Source organism: Littorina saxatilis, linkage group LG7, assembly GCF_037325665.1.
Source record: "Littorina saxatilis isolate snail1 linkage group LG7, US_GU_Lsax_2.0, whole genome shotgun sequence".
NCBI classification, from domain to species: domain Eukaryota; kingdom Metazoa; phylum Mollusca; class Gastropoda; order Littorinimorpha; family Littorinidae; genus Littorina; species Littorina saxatilis.
Window position 1 is genome coordinate 28,927,019 of NC_090251.1, and position 16,778 is coordinate 28,943,796.

Consider the following 16,778-nt stretch of genomic DNA (forward strand, 5'->3'; position numbering starts at 1 on the left):
GGCTCTACGCATGAACAAAGTTGTACATAATGTGATTAATCCTGATCAGATTAGATATATTAAAGGGAGGCAAGTTTCATCTTTGTTAAGATTGATTGATGACGTCATAGATCAAATGAATGTGCAAGATAAACCAGGTCTTTTGGTTACCATTGACATGTTTCATGCATTTGATTGTATTTCAAAAGACTTTATGATAAATGTTTTTACAAAATTTGGGTTTGGCCCGGAGTTTGTAACTTGGGTCGAAGTTTTGATGAAAGATGCCAAGAGTTGTGTTAATTATGCAGGCTGGTTGTCTGAGTATTTTCCAGTGGAGTCTGGAATCCGTCAGGGATGTCCATTCTCGCCTTCAGCCTTTGTTTTGGCCATTAAGATTAGGCAGAATAAGAATGTTAAAGGTATTTCGAATCTGAATTGTTTAAATGATAGGTTTTGGGATAATATGTTAAAAATTGCTTTGTATGCTGACGATGTAACGTTATTTTTGAAAAAGTGAAACGGATTTAAAACATGCCTTATTGATTTTTGATTCTTTTTACTACATTTCCAGATTAATGTTGAATCTGTCGAAATGTGAAGCCATGTGGCTAGGAAGTCAAAAACATTGTTAAGACACCTTTTATAATTTCATTTGGAAGAAAACATTAAAGATTTTGGGAATTTATTTTTGTAATGACATATCAGCCTCTGACGTTGAGGAAAATTGGACAGAGCGAATTACGTCTGTTAAGCGCTTGATTTCGGCATGGGAGAAAAGAAATTTGAGTATCATGGGTAAAATTATTGTAATAAAAACGTTTTTGATTTCCCAATTTGTTTATTTTATGCAGGCATTTGTGATCCCTGATAAAGTATTAGCAGAAGTTAATAGAGTGTTGTTTAGATTTTTGTGGAAAAAGAAAGAAAATAATAACAAGTCGCGTAAGGCGAAAATACAACATTTAGTCAAGTAGCTGTCGAACTCACAGAATGATACTGAACGCAACGCAACGCAGCAAGACCGTATACTCGTAGCATCGTCACTCCACCGCCCGTGGCAAAGGCAGTGCCCGTGGAATTGACAAGAAGAGCGGGGTATTCGTTGCGCTGAGAAGGATAGCACGCTTTTCTGTACCTCTCTTCGTTTTAACTTTCTGAGCGTGTTTTTAATCCAAACATATCATATCTATATGTTTTTGGAATCAGGAACCGACAAGGAATAAGATGAAAGTGTTTTTAAATTGATTTCGAAAAAAATATTTTGATAATAATTTTTATATATTTAATTTTCAGAGCTTGTTTTTAATCCGAATATAACATATTTATATGTTTTTGGAATCAGCAAATGATGGAAAATAAGATAAACGTAAATTTGGATCGTTTTATAATTATTGTTTTTTTTTACAATTTTCAGATTTTTAATGACCAAAGTCATTAATTAATTTTTAAGCCACCACGCTGAAATGCAATACCGAAGTCCGGGCTTCGTCGAACATTACCTGACCAAAATTTCAACCAATTTGGTTGAAAAATGAGGGCGTGACAGTGCCGCCTCAACTTTCACGAAAAGCCGGATATGACGTCATCAAAGACATTTATCAAAAAAATGAAAAAAACGTTCGGGGATTTCATACCCAGGAACTCTCATGTCAAATTTCATAAAGATCGGTCCAGTAGTTTAGTCTGAATCGCTCTACACACACACACAGACAGACACACACACGCACATACACCACGACCCTCGTTTCGATTCCCCCTCGATGTTAAAACATTTAGTCAAAACTTGACTAAATGTAAAAAGGCATTTGAAAAGGTTAAAAGGATAATATTGTGTAGTGATGTCGAAAATGGTAGTTTAAATATGATTGATTTGAAACACATGCAGGCATCCTTTTTATTACAATGGGCTGTCAGACTGACATCCCCCAAAGTCACGGATAAGTGGAAATGTGTTCCAAAGTCAGAGTTTTCAATGTACGGCTGACGGGCGCTGTGGCGGGGTGGTAAGACGTCGGCCTCTTAATCGGAAGGTCGAGGGTTCGAATCCCGGCCGCGGCCGCCTGGTGGGTTAAGTGTGGAGATTTTTCCGATCTCCCAGGTCAACTTATGTGCAGACCTGCTAGTGGCTTATCCCCCTTCGTGTGTACACGCAAGCACAAGACCAAGTGCGCACGGAAAAGATCCTGTAATCCATGTCAGAGTTCGGTGGGTTATAGAAACACGAAAATACCCAGCATGCTTCCTCCGAAAGCGGCGTATGGCTGCCTAAATGGCGGGGTAAAAACGGTCATACACGTAAAATTCCACTCGTGCAAAAACACGAGTGTACGTGGGAGTCTAAGCCCATGAACGAAGAAGAAGAAGAAGAATGTACGGCTCAAATTGTGAATGTTTTTATTCAAATGTTCATTTTCGGAGACTAAAGGGGAGTGAACTTGTCAAATCCAAATTTTGGAAAATTGTTTTGAAAACCTGGCTTGATAACAACGTAGGCTTATGTATTAATGATAATGTATTTAATCCGCTTTTATGGAATAACCAATGTTTTGCTTATGCCGGAAATGTACTGTATATTGAAGATTGGGCGAGAAAGGGTCTTAATAGTGTACATGATGTTTTATACAGAAACGAATTTGTTTCCTATCAGTTCATTTGTGATGTTTTAGGAAAATCCCCACGGAGAATTTTGGAATATAACATGGTTCGTGCTGTTGTTCTGAATGTAATGCATAAGACGATGCACGGAAAGAAAGAAATTGATTTGATGGATATCCCCTCATATCGTGGTAAGAAAGTACACAGCGCACAACAGTTTAGAAAAGAATTAGTAAGTATGAAAGTTGTTGAACCGTGTGCAATTGGCTTTTGGAGGAGGAAATTTAATTATGAAATTGATAAGAAAGATTGACTGATTAGTTTTGAATCGGTTAAAGAAACAAGGTTGCGTGTATTACAATGGAAATTACTTCACAATATTTATCCCACAAACATGTTTAAATGTAAAATGAAAGTTGTGGAGGACAATGTCTGTTCATATTGTAGTAATAGCGTTGATTATATAGAACATTTTTTTTCTCTTTTGCCCAGTGGTGATTGAGTTTTGGAAACAGATAGAATTTTATATTTGGGTACATCTGGATAAACAAATAGAGTTAACAGTGCACGAAATTATGTTTGGTGTTAAAAATCGAAAAATGCAAGCAACTCTGTTGAAAGAATTGAACCGTATAATTTTGGTTGCTAAAATGTGCATAAGTATTTATAAAAAAAAAAATTAAAAAAAGGCTTCAATGCCTCTTTTTGTTTTATTCGAAAAGCAATTGCAGATCAGAAATATAAAATTATTATTTTTATTCCTCTTTTTTATTTTGATTTTTCTATTCTTATTTCTTTTTTCTTTTTTTTTCTCTTTCTCTTCTCAATTCTAGATACGGACCCAAAGTTACACCAAGATGTATATTGGATGTCATACTGTGTTTTTTGTGTGTATAATTATAATGATATGCATTTTAAATACATATTTCAACAGCATACACACTTGTTTATTTATAACAGATTAATCTTAAGGAGGTGCTGTACATGAAAACTGTTATGTCCGTCGTTAGAATCATACATTTGAGTGAAATGTGCAGATTTTGAGGGGGGAACAAAAGTTCTAACTGTTGCTGGCGCACAATGTTGTAAAGACAGAGACGCTGCAAAATGTAATACATGTGCTTCTGTTGCGGGCCAGCTCTGGGGTAGCCCGAGAGAGTCCCTAAATGCCTCGAACCGGTGTACACCTTGTTTATAAACAGTATGGGTAGACATGGACTTGCGGACCAATCTTTTTATTTCTGCAGAAGTACCTGCCAGATGGAGCTGGGTACTTGTGTTGCTCACAGATCTGCTTCTGGCGCCAATAATCTGAACCTGTGCCGCTGCAAACGAGACAATGCATCAGCTATGTTGTTGCTGCGCCCTGGAATATGCTTCGCCTTAAACAGGATGTTTCGCTCCAGACAGGCTAAAACAAAAATGCGCACCAACCCCATTGAGGCTTTGGATCGTGAGGCCTGCTTATTGAGGACATGTACCACTGCCTGGTTGTCGCATTGAAACAGCACTTTTTTGTCCTTTAACTGCTCGCCCCACAGCAAGACGGCCACCACTGTTGGGAACAACTCCTTAAATGTGATGTCCCCATTTTCAGCTAGTCCTGGTGGCCATTCTCCACAAACCCAGTGGCCCTGTAAATAAGCTCAAGACCCCACCGCTCCAGCGGCGTCCGTGTAGAACTGCACCGATGTGTTGTCAACCCAATTCTCACTCAGCAGAACTGACACCCGTTGTACTGTTGGAGGAAGTTCCCCCAAACGGCTAGGTCACTCTTCAGGGCTTCTGTTATTCGGATTCTATGGAACTGTTTGCGTGCCCCCATTGTGGCATCGATCAAGTGCCAACAGAAAGCTCGCCCTGGCACCACTGCCCGGCATGTGAAGTTAAGTTTACCTATCAGCGATTGCATTTCTCTTAGCTTTACTTTCTTCTGTTTGTACATGAACTCACCAATGCTATCTTTTAGCTCGTTCAACTTGTCTTGAGGGATTCTGACCTCCATGTTCTGAGTATCTACCATTAGCCCTAAATACTTTAGGCAAGTTGTTGGCCCCACCAACTTTTCAGGCGCCACCGGAACCCCTAAGTCCCCACATAATCGCAAGCCTTTTTCAAATCCCCGCTGCGCCTCTGCAAATGACACCCCATCAGGGTGGAGCGGCAACAGACGAAATGCCGACGTCATATCAATTTTAAACAAGTGAGCCCCTTGACCGAGCCGCCTCATCATTTTTGTCACTGCGTCAAAGAGAGTGTACTCTACTGAACTCATAACTCATAACTCATAACTCATAACTCATAACTCATAACATTTTATTGATCCAACAAAGGAAATTAAATTGGTCATCAGCACATATAGGTCATTAATTAATAATTATAAAAGAATAAGAGAAGAAAATTCATAAAACCCATGATAAAAAAAAATAAAAAAAATTAAAAAAAAATATAAAAAAATACCCTTTTTTCTTGCACACCGACACACCAATACACATGCATACATACCTACCTACATACATACATACATACATACATACATACATACATACATACATACATACATACATACATACATACATACATACATACATACATTCCATGTTAAAGTGTAGTTAAGAACATCACAGTAATTATATCATTGTTTGGATTAACAGATAAGTTTTTATGTAAATGATGATAACAACAATCCATAATTAACGCTATTGCACTACCAAAGAAGAGACCAACCAAACACATAAAACCAATAACAGTAATCATCATCAGTTATCACAGGTATCACAGTAGATTAGCCATCAGGTAGTTAGACTCAATTGGGCAAAATATAGTGTCAACACCATCGCAACAAAGCTAGAGCTCATTTCCACAGCACTAGTTATGATCAAAGGTCAAACAGTCATCAAATCATATTAAATCTATCACTAAGAGGTACATTTAAAAGGCATCACTGATAGTCTGTGGCCAGGACAATGGCTCGGTTGCTGTTAAAATATCTCACAGCTGCAGGAAGAAAAGAACGCCGAAAACGCTCCGTTCGACAACTGTATTCGGTTGGTATGCCACTGTTTACTGATCCCCCATGCGGGTGCGACAGGTCAAAATTTAACCGATACTCCCCTGGTGTACTTTTTTCCACATGGCCTACGGGCGATACAATGAGGTTATCCATAGGTCTGGATGTTGTCGTTCCTGTCTCGCCTCTCTCTCCACATCCCACCAGTCTCGCTGGTTTGGTCCAGGCTGTCCATGGCCATTGGCCCTGTTCGCTGCTGCACTGGGCTACGCGACCTCGACCTCAGTCTGGCTGGTCGCCTGCCTGCCCCCCGAGTCCGAGGTCGTCCTCTCCCAGACATCACACCCAAGCCAGAAAAAGGGTCACGACGGCGTGGGCGCCGGTTCTGTCTTCCTTTGTCCTTCGCTCGACTCGTCAGACGCCACCGAAAAATTCGATCTCCTCGCCGAATCGACGTACACAGACAAAATCAATGCACTTACAGCTCTTTAAAATTGAAACTGCTAGGACTACCGTTGTCAGTAGATCGTGCAAAAGCAAAGCGACTGGTATAGCTAGCAAATTAGGAGAAAACTAGAGCTGGAAAATTGTGCAACAAGTTCTGTGCTGGTGTAAACATCCGGGTGTTTGCTTCCAGACTGAGCTGTCTGAGAATAACCCAAATAGGTTGCACCATGCAATTCCAGACAAATGTTGACACAGTAACATGCTGAATAGGAATAACCCAATTCAGAATACAGGAGTACATCGTTCGCCCGACATAACAACATTTAAGGTTGAGGCTTAAATGTCTTTATTTGTATTTTTGACCAAAATATGACATTTTACACAGATCGAGACAGACAGTGTTCCTCCGAGACATCTGTGTAAAATGTCATTTTTGCTCGTAATCGGCTGCCGAATTCGCGAAATGGGCAAATGTTAGAGGTCTTTACGCGTTTTTGTCAAAACGCTGCCGATTTCGCGTATTGGGCAGTGTTTTGCCGATTACGCGAAATGGGTAAAAATATTGCCAATTTCGCGTAATCGGCAATTAAGTGAATTCGGCACGACATATATATACGTATTGCAAATGCTTCCTAGTCTTTTAAATATGATACATACTGAACTGTGATTTATCATGCCTGAATGAAACACTCTTGAACAAAACTAAAAAAAAACCATTCAAACTAAATGTTACATGTATTTTATTTTTTAATAAAGCTGAGATCCAATGTGCACTGCTAAACAAACTGATATTTGTCGTTCAGGTTGAAAAAAGCATCAAGGACGAGATAAGTACGGAAAGGTGTTGGATTAGAAGTTTACGGTAGGTTGTTTTATTCGTCGTGTGTTTGTGATTACAAGTTTACGCCGTCCTTACTCTGTCTCTGGCTCTGCCTCTGTCTGTCTGTCTGTCTGTCTGTCTGTCTGTCTGTCTGTCTGTCTGTCTGTCTCTCTCTCTCTCTCTCTTTCTTTCTTTCTCTCTCTTTCTCTCTCTCTTTCTCTCTCTTTCTCATTCTCTCTCTCTCTTTCTTTCTCTCTCTCTCTCACTCACTCTCTTTCACTCTCTCTCTCTCTCTCTCTCTCTCTCTCTCTCTCTCTCTCTCTCTCTCTCTCTCTCTCTCTCTCTCTCTCTCTCTCTCTCTCTCTCTCTCTCTTTCTCTCTCTCTCCGTCTTTTATTTCTATCTCGCACTCCCTCTTCATCTCTCTTTTTCTATCATCATCATTATCATCATCATCATCATCATCATCATCATCATCATCATCATCATCATCATCATTATAGTCAGAAGCAGCTGCAGCAGCAACAGCATTTTTCTGCAAACGTGCACATGTGCTGTTCTTGCTGTTGCTGTTCTTGCCGGGGGTAGAGGTGGAGGTGGTGGTGTTGTTATTGAGGTTGTTGTTGTTGTTGGAATTGGTTTGAAACTAGTAAACGAAAAGAACTTGAAAAGAAATGTTCTAATCATATACCCTGAATTTGCCTCTGTTTCCAGAAGAGGATCCATCAGAATTGAATCGCGGTTACTGATATTGACCAAGAAGAACTACACTAGCAACGACCTGAAACTTCTCTTCACAAAAGGCGGAACACAAAGAGGACATCACACGTTGCTCGGTTCCCTTGTGATCTACACTGACAGCATCAGGGTTGACATTGTCGAGACCAGGGAGATATCATCCAAAGGTAGTGTACTTTTACAAAAATCTGTTCTTTTACAAACATGGTTTTCATTTACATATTTAATTTTTGTAACACAAAACTTAGAGACACTGCCCTTCCAGTGATGACAGTTCGCCCTACTAAACTTAGCAAACAAATTATTGCGACATGAAATTAATTCATCAAAAAGTCTCACTCCGCACAGAAAGCACCCAAACGGTTTACTCGTGGCCTGGTTGCTTATAATTATAACTGAACTGAGCGCAACTTTTTCTTTCTGTTTTTTTGTTTTGTTTTGTTTTGTTTTGGCTAAACTAATGTTGTACTTGTGTTTTCTTTCTCTGCAGAAGTCAACAAATTGCCGCGTGAGTTCGACTGTGCACGAAACGACGAACACTACCTCCCTCTCCTGTATACCTTTCCACGCCATTGCGGCGAGTATCAACTGTGCAAAGACGGCAAGGGAATCTCGCATGTCTGCGACAAAGGACTCGAGTATGGTTACACCAAGGGGGGTTTAGAATCGCCGTGTCGCAAGCCGTCCAATCGCACTCACTGCGGCCAATTGAGGCTAAAGGAAGCTTTGACAACATCACCAACCCCGTTGACATCATCAACGGAGAAAGCTTCAGGAACAACGATGAGAACTACAACTCTCGTCTCAATCGACTGTTCCATTATTGACGAAAGAATATGTAGGTCGAGTATGTGTGTGTGTGTGTGTGTGTGTGTGTGTGTGTGTGTGTGTGTGTCGATGGGTTGTTGTTGTTGTTGTTGTTGTTGTTGTTGTTGTTGTTGTTGTTGTTGTTGTTGTTGTTGTTGTTGTGGTGGTGGTGCTTGCGTTTGCTACGTGCCCTTTAAGTGTACATAGCAGGGATGTTTGATGTACACAAGAACAAGTACTCAAGATAATTTCTCAATATATGAAAATAGTTTCAACAAACGGATTTCTTGTCAAATCAGATTTGTTTGTGTATATGTTTAATAATCCGTTCGTTTGAATTTGCTCTATTGTTTTTCTTAAGGAGAGGGAAGGTAGGGTCTCACATGAAAACAAGAGTTAAGTTCTGTGGTTTTGTTTTATTATGTTGCAGTGGACAATTCCTCAACCCTCTACGAGTGTCCACAAACAGGCAACGACACGTTCTTCGTACCACGTCATGACACGTTCCCACACAATTGTCTTGCCTATAATACGTGTAAGGGCGGAACAGTTCTTGACCCTGGAAACACCCACTGTCCAAAAGGGAGCCCCTTTACCTTAAAAAAAGAACCGTGTGATCACGAGTACAGTAATCAAACATTTTGCGTACAGATGGAACGTGCTCAGTGGTGCAGAGAAAACAGTTAGACACTTCTTCTTCTTCAGCGTTCCAGAAATGCTGGTGACGTGTGAGCTTGTTTGCCCATTTGGGTTCCCCACACTATACTCTGAGAGCATAGTCAGCTTCACTCCGCTTTCGTTGGGTAGGCATGCTGGGTATGTTCGTGTTTCCATAACCCACCGAACTCCGACATGGATTACAGGATCTTTTCCGTGCGCACTTGGTCTTGTGCTTGCGTGTACACACGAAGGGGGTTAAGTCACTGGCAGGTCTGCACATAAGTTGACCTGGGAGATTGGAAAAATCTCCACTCTTAACCCACCAGGCGGCAGCGACCGGGATTCGAACTCACGACCTCCCGATTAGGAGGCCGACGTCTTACCACTGCGCCCGTCAATTAGACAGTAACATGTAAGGATGTGACAGCTTCTCCCAGAAACGAACAGTGAAAAGTAAACAATCACAGAGATTCCCACATCTTGCACACAGGGATGTCCCGCGACTCTATTCACTGCCTCAGGACGTGTGTTCAGGAAGAAAACATCCCTCAAGTTTTGCCCGAGCAGCTTGCAAGTTTCGCACCGTGGTAGTCCTTGTGTAACGCCTGACTCCTCTCAGAGTTACTGCCACGAAATGGAGACGAAGAAAATCCTGAGGGTTCAGTTCTGTGAAATGAATGTTACTCTCCTAATAAGGACTCGCGTTTTTCCGAGTGAGTGCCTTCTGTCGCGAAACCGTTTGAGGCACGCCTAGCAATGCAAAGACAAACATCTTGATAAGGCAGTATAGTGAAGTGGATTTTCAGGTGGTTATCTTCACTATTCGAGGGACTAATGTTATTTCCGCGTTTGTTGTTGTTGTTTATTCTTAATTTGATCGTGCACTTTTCTTCAAATACTTCAGGAGTTTCATTTACTATTTATATTGCCATGTACTGTCATAGGAAGAAAACAAAGTAAAGCGCGTGCTTCTTACCTTGAACTTCATAGTTTGCTGATTAAATTGATATACAGTATGCACCACAACTGACGACAGAAACAAGAAGTGCAGATCAGATTGTATTAAGGCGGCACTACTAGCTAGATATTGACCAAAACTCGACTTTCTTTGGTTACCCAATGTGATTATGAAATGTAGAATGATGAATCATTTATCTTTCAATTGCAGATTGAAGTTTGATTTGTTAGCCTGTGATCAGCCGTTTGCTTGCAATTAGCAATTTAAATGAGTGAGGGGTATGCCAACAATGTCTTTTGGGGCGGCCATGTTGTATGCTTTGCATGCTTTGCCATCAACAGATGTTTTGGGTTACCCAATATGATGATGACATTTAGAATGCTGACTCATTTATCTTTCAAATGCAGTTTGATTTGTTAGCTTGTGATTAGCCGTTTGCATGCAATAAGCGATTGAAATGAGTGAGGGGTATGCCAACAATGACTTTTTGGGCCGCCATTTTGCATGATTTGTCAAAAATCGCCACGTGCGCCAGTTTTTTTCTCCATCATAACGTTTTTGTTATTCAACCAATCTTCACCAAATGTTGGACACAGACTTGTGATATCAGTACCTTTGGTGTGTTATGCACTGTTTTAGAGATGCTGGGGATTCAAGCAGGTTATAATATGGCCTAAAATACTAAATATTTGGTGTGTCAGAAATCAGCCACGGTGTGAGGTAGGAAGTATTCGGTAGAACACACTACGGGAGTATACCTTTCAAATCAAAATGACCAAATATGAACTTAACCTACATTTAGTTTAGCATAAACTTGGGAAACAGTGTGAGGATGTTTTCGGACATTTTTGTTTGTTTTACATATATATATATGTATATATTTTCACAAATCCATTCCATGGTATAGGCTAACTAATTCAATTTCTGAAAAGTTTGATGTTATCTGATGATGATGTCCAAATCTGACATGCTTCGATTGACATTTCTTTGAAAAAGAATTCAAGTGAAAATGACGCGTGCTTTTACTAAGGTCTGGCTTTCTCATCAACTGATCAGTAGTGGATAGGGGCTTTTGTTTGATGCCAAGCAAGCGCGACACCCTAGCATGCTTTTGACAAGGCTTTTGATGACTCCCAAAATCCTATGACATTACATTTATTTTATGCTGCAATTTTATTTGTCAAACAGAATAAATACTGTCACAGGTGTTTCTTTGCATTACTGCATTTGAAAATCAGATGGGGTAGAATTGTTTCTTGCCTTTTGCAAGTTATTGTCTTCGCTTTTTAGCATTTATCTTTTCTTTCAAGTGTTTGAGACTTTTCGTTGTGCCTTGGCTTTAGCGAGTACATAAATAAGTTGCAAATTGACCATGAGTCGTTGCGGTAATTATCAACATTGTTTGTGTTTTTGAGAGTGAATGTTTACAATCGTTGTCCTCGGAAACACGAATCCAAACCTGCGGTAGTTCCACATTTAAAATAAACAGCCTGCATATGGTGGTTTTTACTTTGACAATCCAAATTCACCTGAAGCTCAAACCCAGTCACTACCCCGATTTGTCTCATATGAACATTATTTTTTGTTACCCAGCTGGTTATGAACAATGACAAATGGGGAGTGTTCGTCAGGAATAAAAACAAAATTAGAAAATAAGAAAGGTTAGTTAATGGAACGTTTAAAAGAATTCTGACAAATCTTAACATTCACAAATACGTATACTTTATGTTCGTTATTGTGGATATAGATATACAAAATAATTATGAGACAAATAAAAGAAAGAGACTGACCTCAGAGGTCGCATTCAATGCCTACTGTGCTAAGTTGTTTTCAGTCCCAATATGTATTCGTATGTCTATCTACCAAAAAGAACATTAGATCGACGTACTCATGCATGTTTCATTTAGTCAATAATGAAACGTTCCAATAACAAACCTTCCTTGTTTGTTTTCTTATTTATACTAACAGCGAACAAGCAAGATAGCCAAAACCCGGAGAAAATAAATATTTGGACAGAGCCTTCATTTTAGTTTGTTTGTTGAACGTGTGTCTTTTTTCGTCTACCTTTGAGATAGATGGATCAAGTTTTTGTTTTTTTTAATGTTTCGTTTCGTCTTTAAGTTACATAAACTAATCTTTTTCGTGGTTTTTTTTTTAATGATTGAAAATCATGCAGCATTAAAAAGCGTCTTTGAAGACAGAATTTATAGTTAGTAAGGTCGCTGAACAACTGTGCATGATCTTTGGAATTTTCTTTTTTGTTTGTTTGTTTGCTTAACGCCCAGCCGACCACGAAGGGCCATATCAGGGCGGTGCTGCTTTGACATATAACGTGCGCCACACACAAGACAGAAGTCGCAGCACAGGCTTCATGTCTCACCCAGTCACATTATTCTGACACCGGACCAACCAGTCCTGGCACTAACCCCATAATGCCAGACGCCAGGTTGCCAATTTTAAAGTCTTAGGTATGACCCGGCCGGGGTTCGAACCCACGACCTCCCGATCACGGGGCGGACGCCTTACCACTAGGCCACCGTGCCGGTTGGAATTTTCTGAAAGAATTGTAAGTTAATGAGTACAGTAACTGCTTTCACACATGTGTGTCTGTGTTTGTGTGTGCAATATGACTGATTGATCATCATTTGCAGTAACAAACAAGTCGCGTAAGGCGAAATTACTACATTTAGTCAAGCTGTGGAACTCACAGAATGAAACTGAACGTAGTCCGCCGCTAGTGCAAAAGGCAGTGAAAGTGACGAGCCTGTTTGGCGCAGTAGCGGTTGCGCTGTGCTTCATAGAACGCTTTACTGTACGCTTTACTTCGTTTTAAATTTCTGAGCGTGTTTTTAATCCAAACATATCATATCTATATGTTTTTGGAATCAGGAACCGACAAGGAATAAGATGAAATAGTTTTTAAAACGATTTCGGAAATTTAATTTTGATCATAATTTTTATATTTTTAATTTTCAAAGCTTGTTTTTAATCCAAATATAACATATTTATATGTTTTTGGAATCAGAAAATGATGAAGAATAAGATGAACGTAAATTTGGATCGTTTTATAAAAAAAAATATTTTTTACAATTTTCAGATTTTTAATGACCAAAGTCATTAATTAATTTTTAAGCCACCAAACTGAAATGCAATACCGAAGTCCGGCCTTTGTCGAAGATTGCTTGGCCAAAATTTCAATCAATTTGATTGAAAAATGAGGGTGTGACAGTGCCGCCTCAACTTTTACAAAAAGCCGGATATGACGTCATCAAAGATATTTATCGAAAAAAAGAAAAAAACGTCCGGGGATATCATTCCCAGGAACTCTCATGTCAAATTTCATAAAGATCGGTCCAGTAGTTTGGTCTGAATCGCTCTACACACACACAGACAGACAGACACACACACACACACACACACATACACCACGACCCTCGTCTCGATTCCCCTTCTATGTTAAAACATTTAGTCAAAACTTGACTAAATGTAAAAATAAACACTAAATGTGTATTATGGAAAGTTGTACATCGACGTGTGTGTGTATATGTCGTGCCGAATTCACGTAATTGCCGAATATAAATAATATCACTGTGTGTGTGTGTGTGTGTGTGTGTGTGTGTGTGTGTGTGTGTGTGTGCGCGTGTGTGCGTGTATGTGTGTGTGTGTGTGTGTGTGCAGGGCCGGACCAAGTTCGTTTGAGGGGGGGGGGGGGGGGAGGTTCCAACTGAAGGCAGGGGTCCAGGGGCCGCCCAGGCCCCGGTGGGGTGCAGGGGCAACGCCCCGCGGGGGGTCTGGGGGGCAAAGCCTCCCAGAAGCCGAGAAAATTTTGCACTTGTGAGGTCATTTTTTGGTCTTTCCTTGCAATTGGGAATCAAAATTACACATTTTCAACAGTAACAAAATACTTCATATATTCATTTATCATAGTGGTTCAGTGGAATAATCCCAAAGACATAATTATATGCCTAGTAAATAAGTCTGACATGACTCTTTACTTTGAATATTACTATGATGATGGACTTGTAACGGGGAGGGCAGGCCGTTGTCGACTTGATGTTGTTCCAAGTACTCCTTCTAGAAGTAGTCCTTGTGTTGTTCATAATTTGAAATAGTTTTGAAAGACCAAATAAACTGAGGGAGTTGGGGGAAGAGCTTAAAAAGTCCACTTTATTATTCTCTGAGAGGTACATTGGATGGCCAGGGGGGGGGGGGGGGGTCCGGAACCCAGGACCCCCCCCCCCCCCCCCGATCCGGCCCTTGTGTGTGTGTGTTCGTGCGTGCGTGCGTGCGTGCGTGCGTGTGTTTCTAGTGCGTACAGGACGCAGTGACGCACAGTTTCGCGAGCCCTGTGACTGAGCTCCATTGTCAAAGAGTATATGAGTGTACAGTCATGTGCAATCCACGCAATTTCTTCGAAGCGTAATCTTATGACTGGAAAGAAATCTGTCAGCATTACTTGGCAGGACAAGATAATTGCAGTATGCAAGTACAAAATTACAGAAATACCTTACTCGCGGTTGAACGCAAGCCACCCCCCCCCCCCCCCCCTCACCCATTCACGGGCGCTGCGATTTATGGCCCAAAGCAGCCGGTGATACTACCACCGTTCTTGTTAGCCCCAGAAACTCGATACCAGGATCAACGTCTTAGACTATAAGGTTTTAATCTACGGCACGTCACCCGTCACTTCAGGGACCGAAACTGACTGCCCGCGGTTGCGTAAGACAGTTATAGTGGCTGACACGTCAATTTTAAATTTACACCTGTCGGCGATCTCAGTGTTGGAGTGATCGTTTTAGACAGGCGGTCGTTATAGACCAGTGCTCGCCAGAACATGAGGTTAAACAGTATCTTGAAAGTGAAATTTCGCAAATTAATTAAGATATAACAACAAAAACTCTTTATTATAAGCAGAGACATACATCTATCTATGTCTCTGTTATAAGTACTTCATCCAATCAAGGTTGCTTATGTTTTAGCCAATACTTTCGTCTTTATATTGACGTGTCGCCGAAATCGGCGTATGGCTGCCTAAATGGCGGGGTAAAAACGGTCATATATATATATATATATGAATACCCGCTTCGCCGGGTAGCCGGCTTCGCCGGGAAGAAGTAGAGCCGAATACCCGGCTCCGCCGGGGACTCGGCTTCGCCGGGTGTACGCCGGCTTCGCGGGCGCACCGTACGAAGGAAGGGAGATAAACGCGCAAAACACTGGAGAACATAAGGAAGAGTTACTGGGAATGGATGTACAGAAAAACCAAAATCGGTTCAGCGCTGCGCGCTGAGAGCACGTGTTGAAAATTTTCATCGACCAGATTGTGTTTTGGGTGTACCTGAATATGCCCACCAAATTTGAAGCAGATCCATCGAGAACTTTGGCCGTGCATCGCGAAGTGACCGACAGACAGGCAGACAGACACAGACAAGCCGTATATAGATATACAGAAGAAGATATGCAAAATCCGTGTGAGTTTCGGCCCATGAACGAAGAAGCTATCGACGTGTGACCTCATCTGGGTTTTTCTCCTTCTCCTTCTTCTTCTCAGAAGACAGATTCGTAGAGGATATTGTACTGGCTGTACGATTAGTGCGTATTATTCATCGTCTTTTTTTTTTTTTTACCTTTTCATAAGCTGTGTTATACAGGGAAGTGGTCAAGCGAGTCGTGATTGCAGGCGAACACGTCACTTCGACACGCTACAAAATTCGTACAAATGCATATTTTTCAACCAAGTAAAGACAGTTGTGGAGGAAATTCATCTCTCAACATGATCATACAATTTAAATTATTCGCCAAACCGTAATACAATTACAAAAATGAACATAAATCACCTAGACGGTGTTAGGGTTGTTTGGGAAAAGCTCCTTCGCACGGAATCGACGTTATAATTTGTTTTAAAATAGATGCGTTTTGTGACCAAGTGTCTGTTCTACACGAACATGCTATGATTAGAAGAAAACAATCCGGCGCTTTTTTTTGTTTTTTTTTGTTTTTTGTTAGCGTTGTGATTCGTAAGAAAGTACTATGTAGCCAAACGCATAAGTCCCCCTCCTTTAACACATACATACACACTCATAAAAACAAAACAACTGTCTTTACTTGGTTGAAAAATATGCATTTTTACGAATTGTGTAGTATGTCAAAGTGACACGTTCGCCTGCAATCACGACTCGCTTAACCCCTATAACACAGTTTATGGGGGGGGGGGGGGGGGGGATGTGTGAAATCACTGGCATTTTGTTGTCATTTTACTTATCAGCTGTGTCCGCAACAACAACAAAGCAAACATGCCTTTCAAACTGTTTGCGTTCGCCGCTTTCCCAGCAAATATGAGAATATCTTTGGTCCAAGTTGGAGGATATAGACCTGGAGAGGGAGGAATGCCAAAGTGTGTGGTAGGTCAGACTGATAACAGGATGATAACGGACACAAACAGAGAGAGGGCTGTTGTGAGGTTGTGATCGCTGTGCTCAAAGCACTGCTATGCAGTGTATTGTCTCATCTCTGCACAGTACAGCTTGATCGAGCGGTGACCAAAGATGGTGCACAATACATCTTTGCTGTGACTTGGTGTTTGTAGTCTTATGTGAATTTTTGTGTGTGCATGTTTGCTTCTGAGGTGCACATTGTGGGTTTCAAAAAGTTTGATACAGTAGGATGAGTCCGTTGCGGCTGAGAGCACTGTTGCTCACACATTGTGTCTGCTTCTGCATGCCTACCTTGTCATATGCTAGAAGTCTCAGGTAAGGTCACAGA

General features: G+C 40.8%; 2 protein-coding genes across 4 annotated transcripts in view; both read left to right on the plus strand.

The window, feature by feature from the left end:
* LOC138971101 (uncharacterized) overlaps positions 1-12,034 on the plus strand; it is a 58,333-nt gene extending 46,299 nt beyond the window's left edge. The window contains exons 10-13 of one of the 3 annotated variants that reach the window (XM_070343720.1): positions 6,838-6,896; positions 7,568-7,758; positions 8,082-8,429; positions 8,829-12,034. The gene's annotated coding sequence lies outside the window, so the exon portion shown is untranslated. The other 2 variants (XM_070343721.1, XM_070343722.1) reach the window with 2 other exon arrangements.
* Positions 12,035-16,197: 4,163 nt separating this feature from the next.
* Positions 16,198-16,778, plus strand: part of LOC138971103 (uncharacterized) — an 11,298-nt gene continuing 10,717 nt past the window's right edge. Inside the window, exon 1 of the mRNA XM_070343723.1 lies at positions 16,198-16,765. Within this exon, the coding sequence (XP_070199824.1) occupies positions 16,680-16,765 (86 nt within the window). The 5' untranslated portion in view covers positions 16,198-16,679. The remainder of the gene's footprint in view (positions 16,766-16,778) is intronic.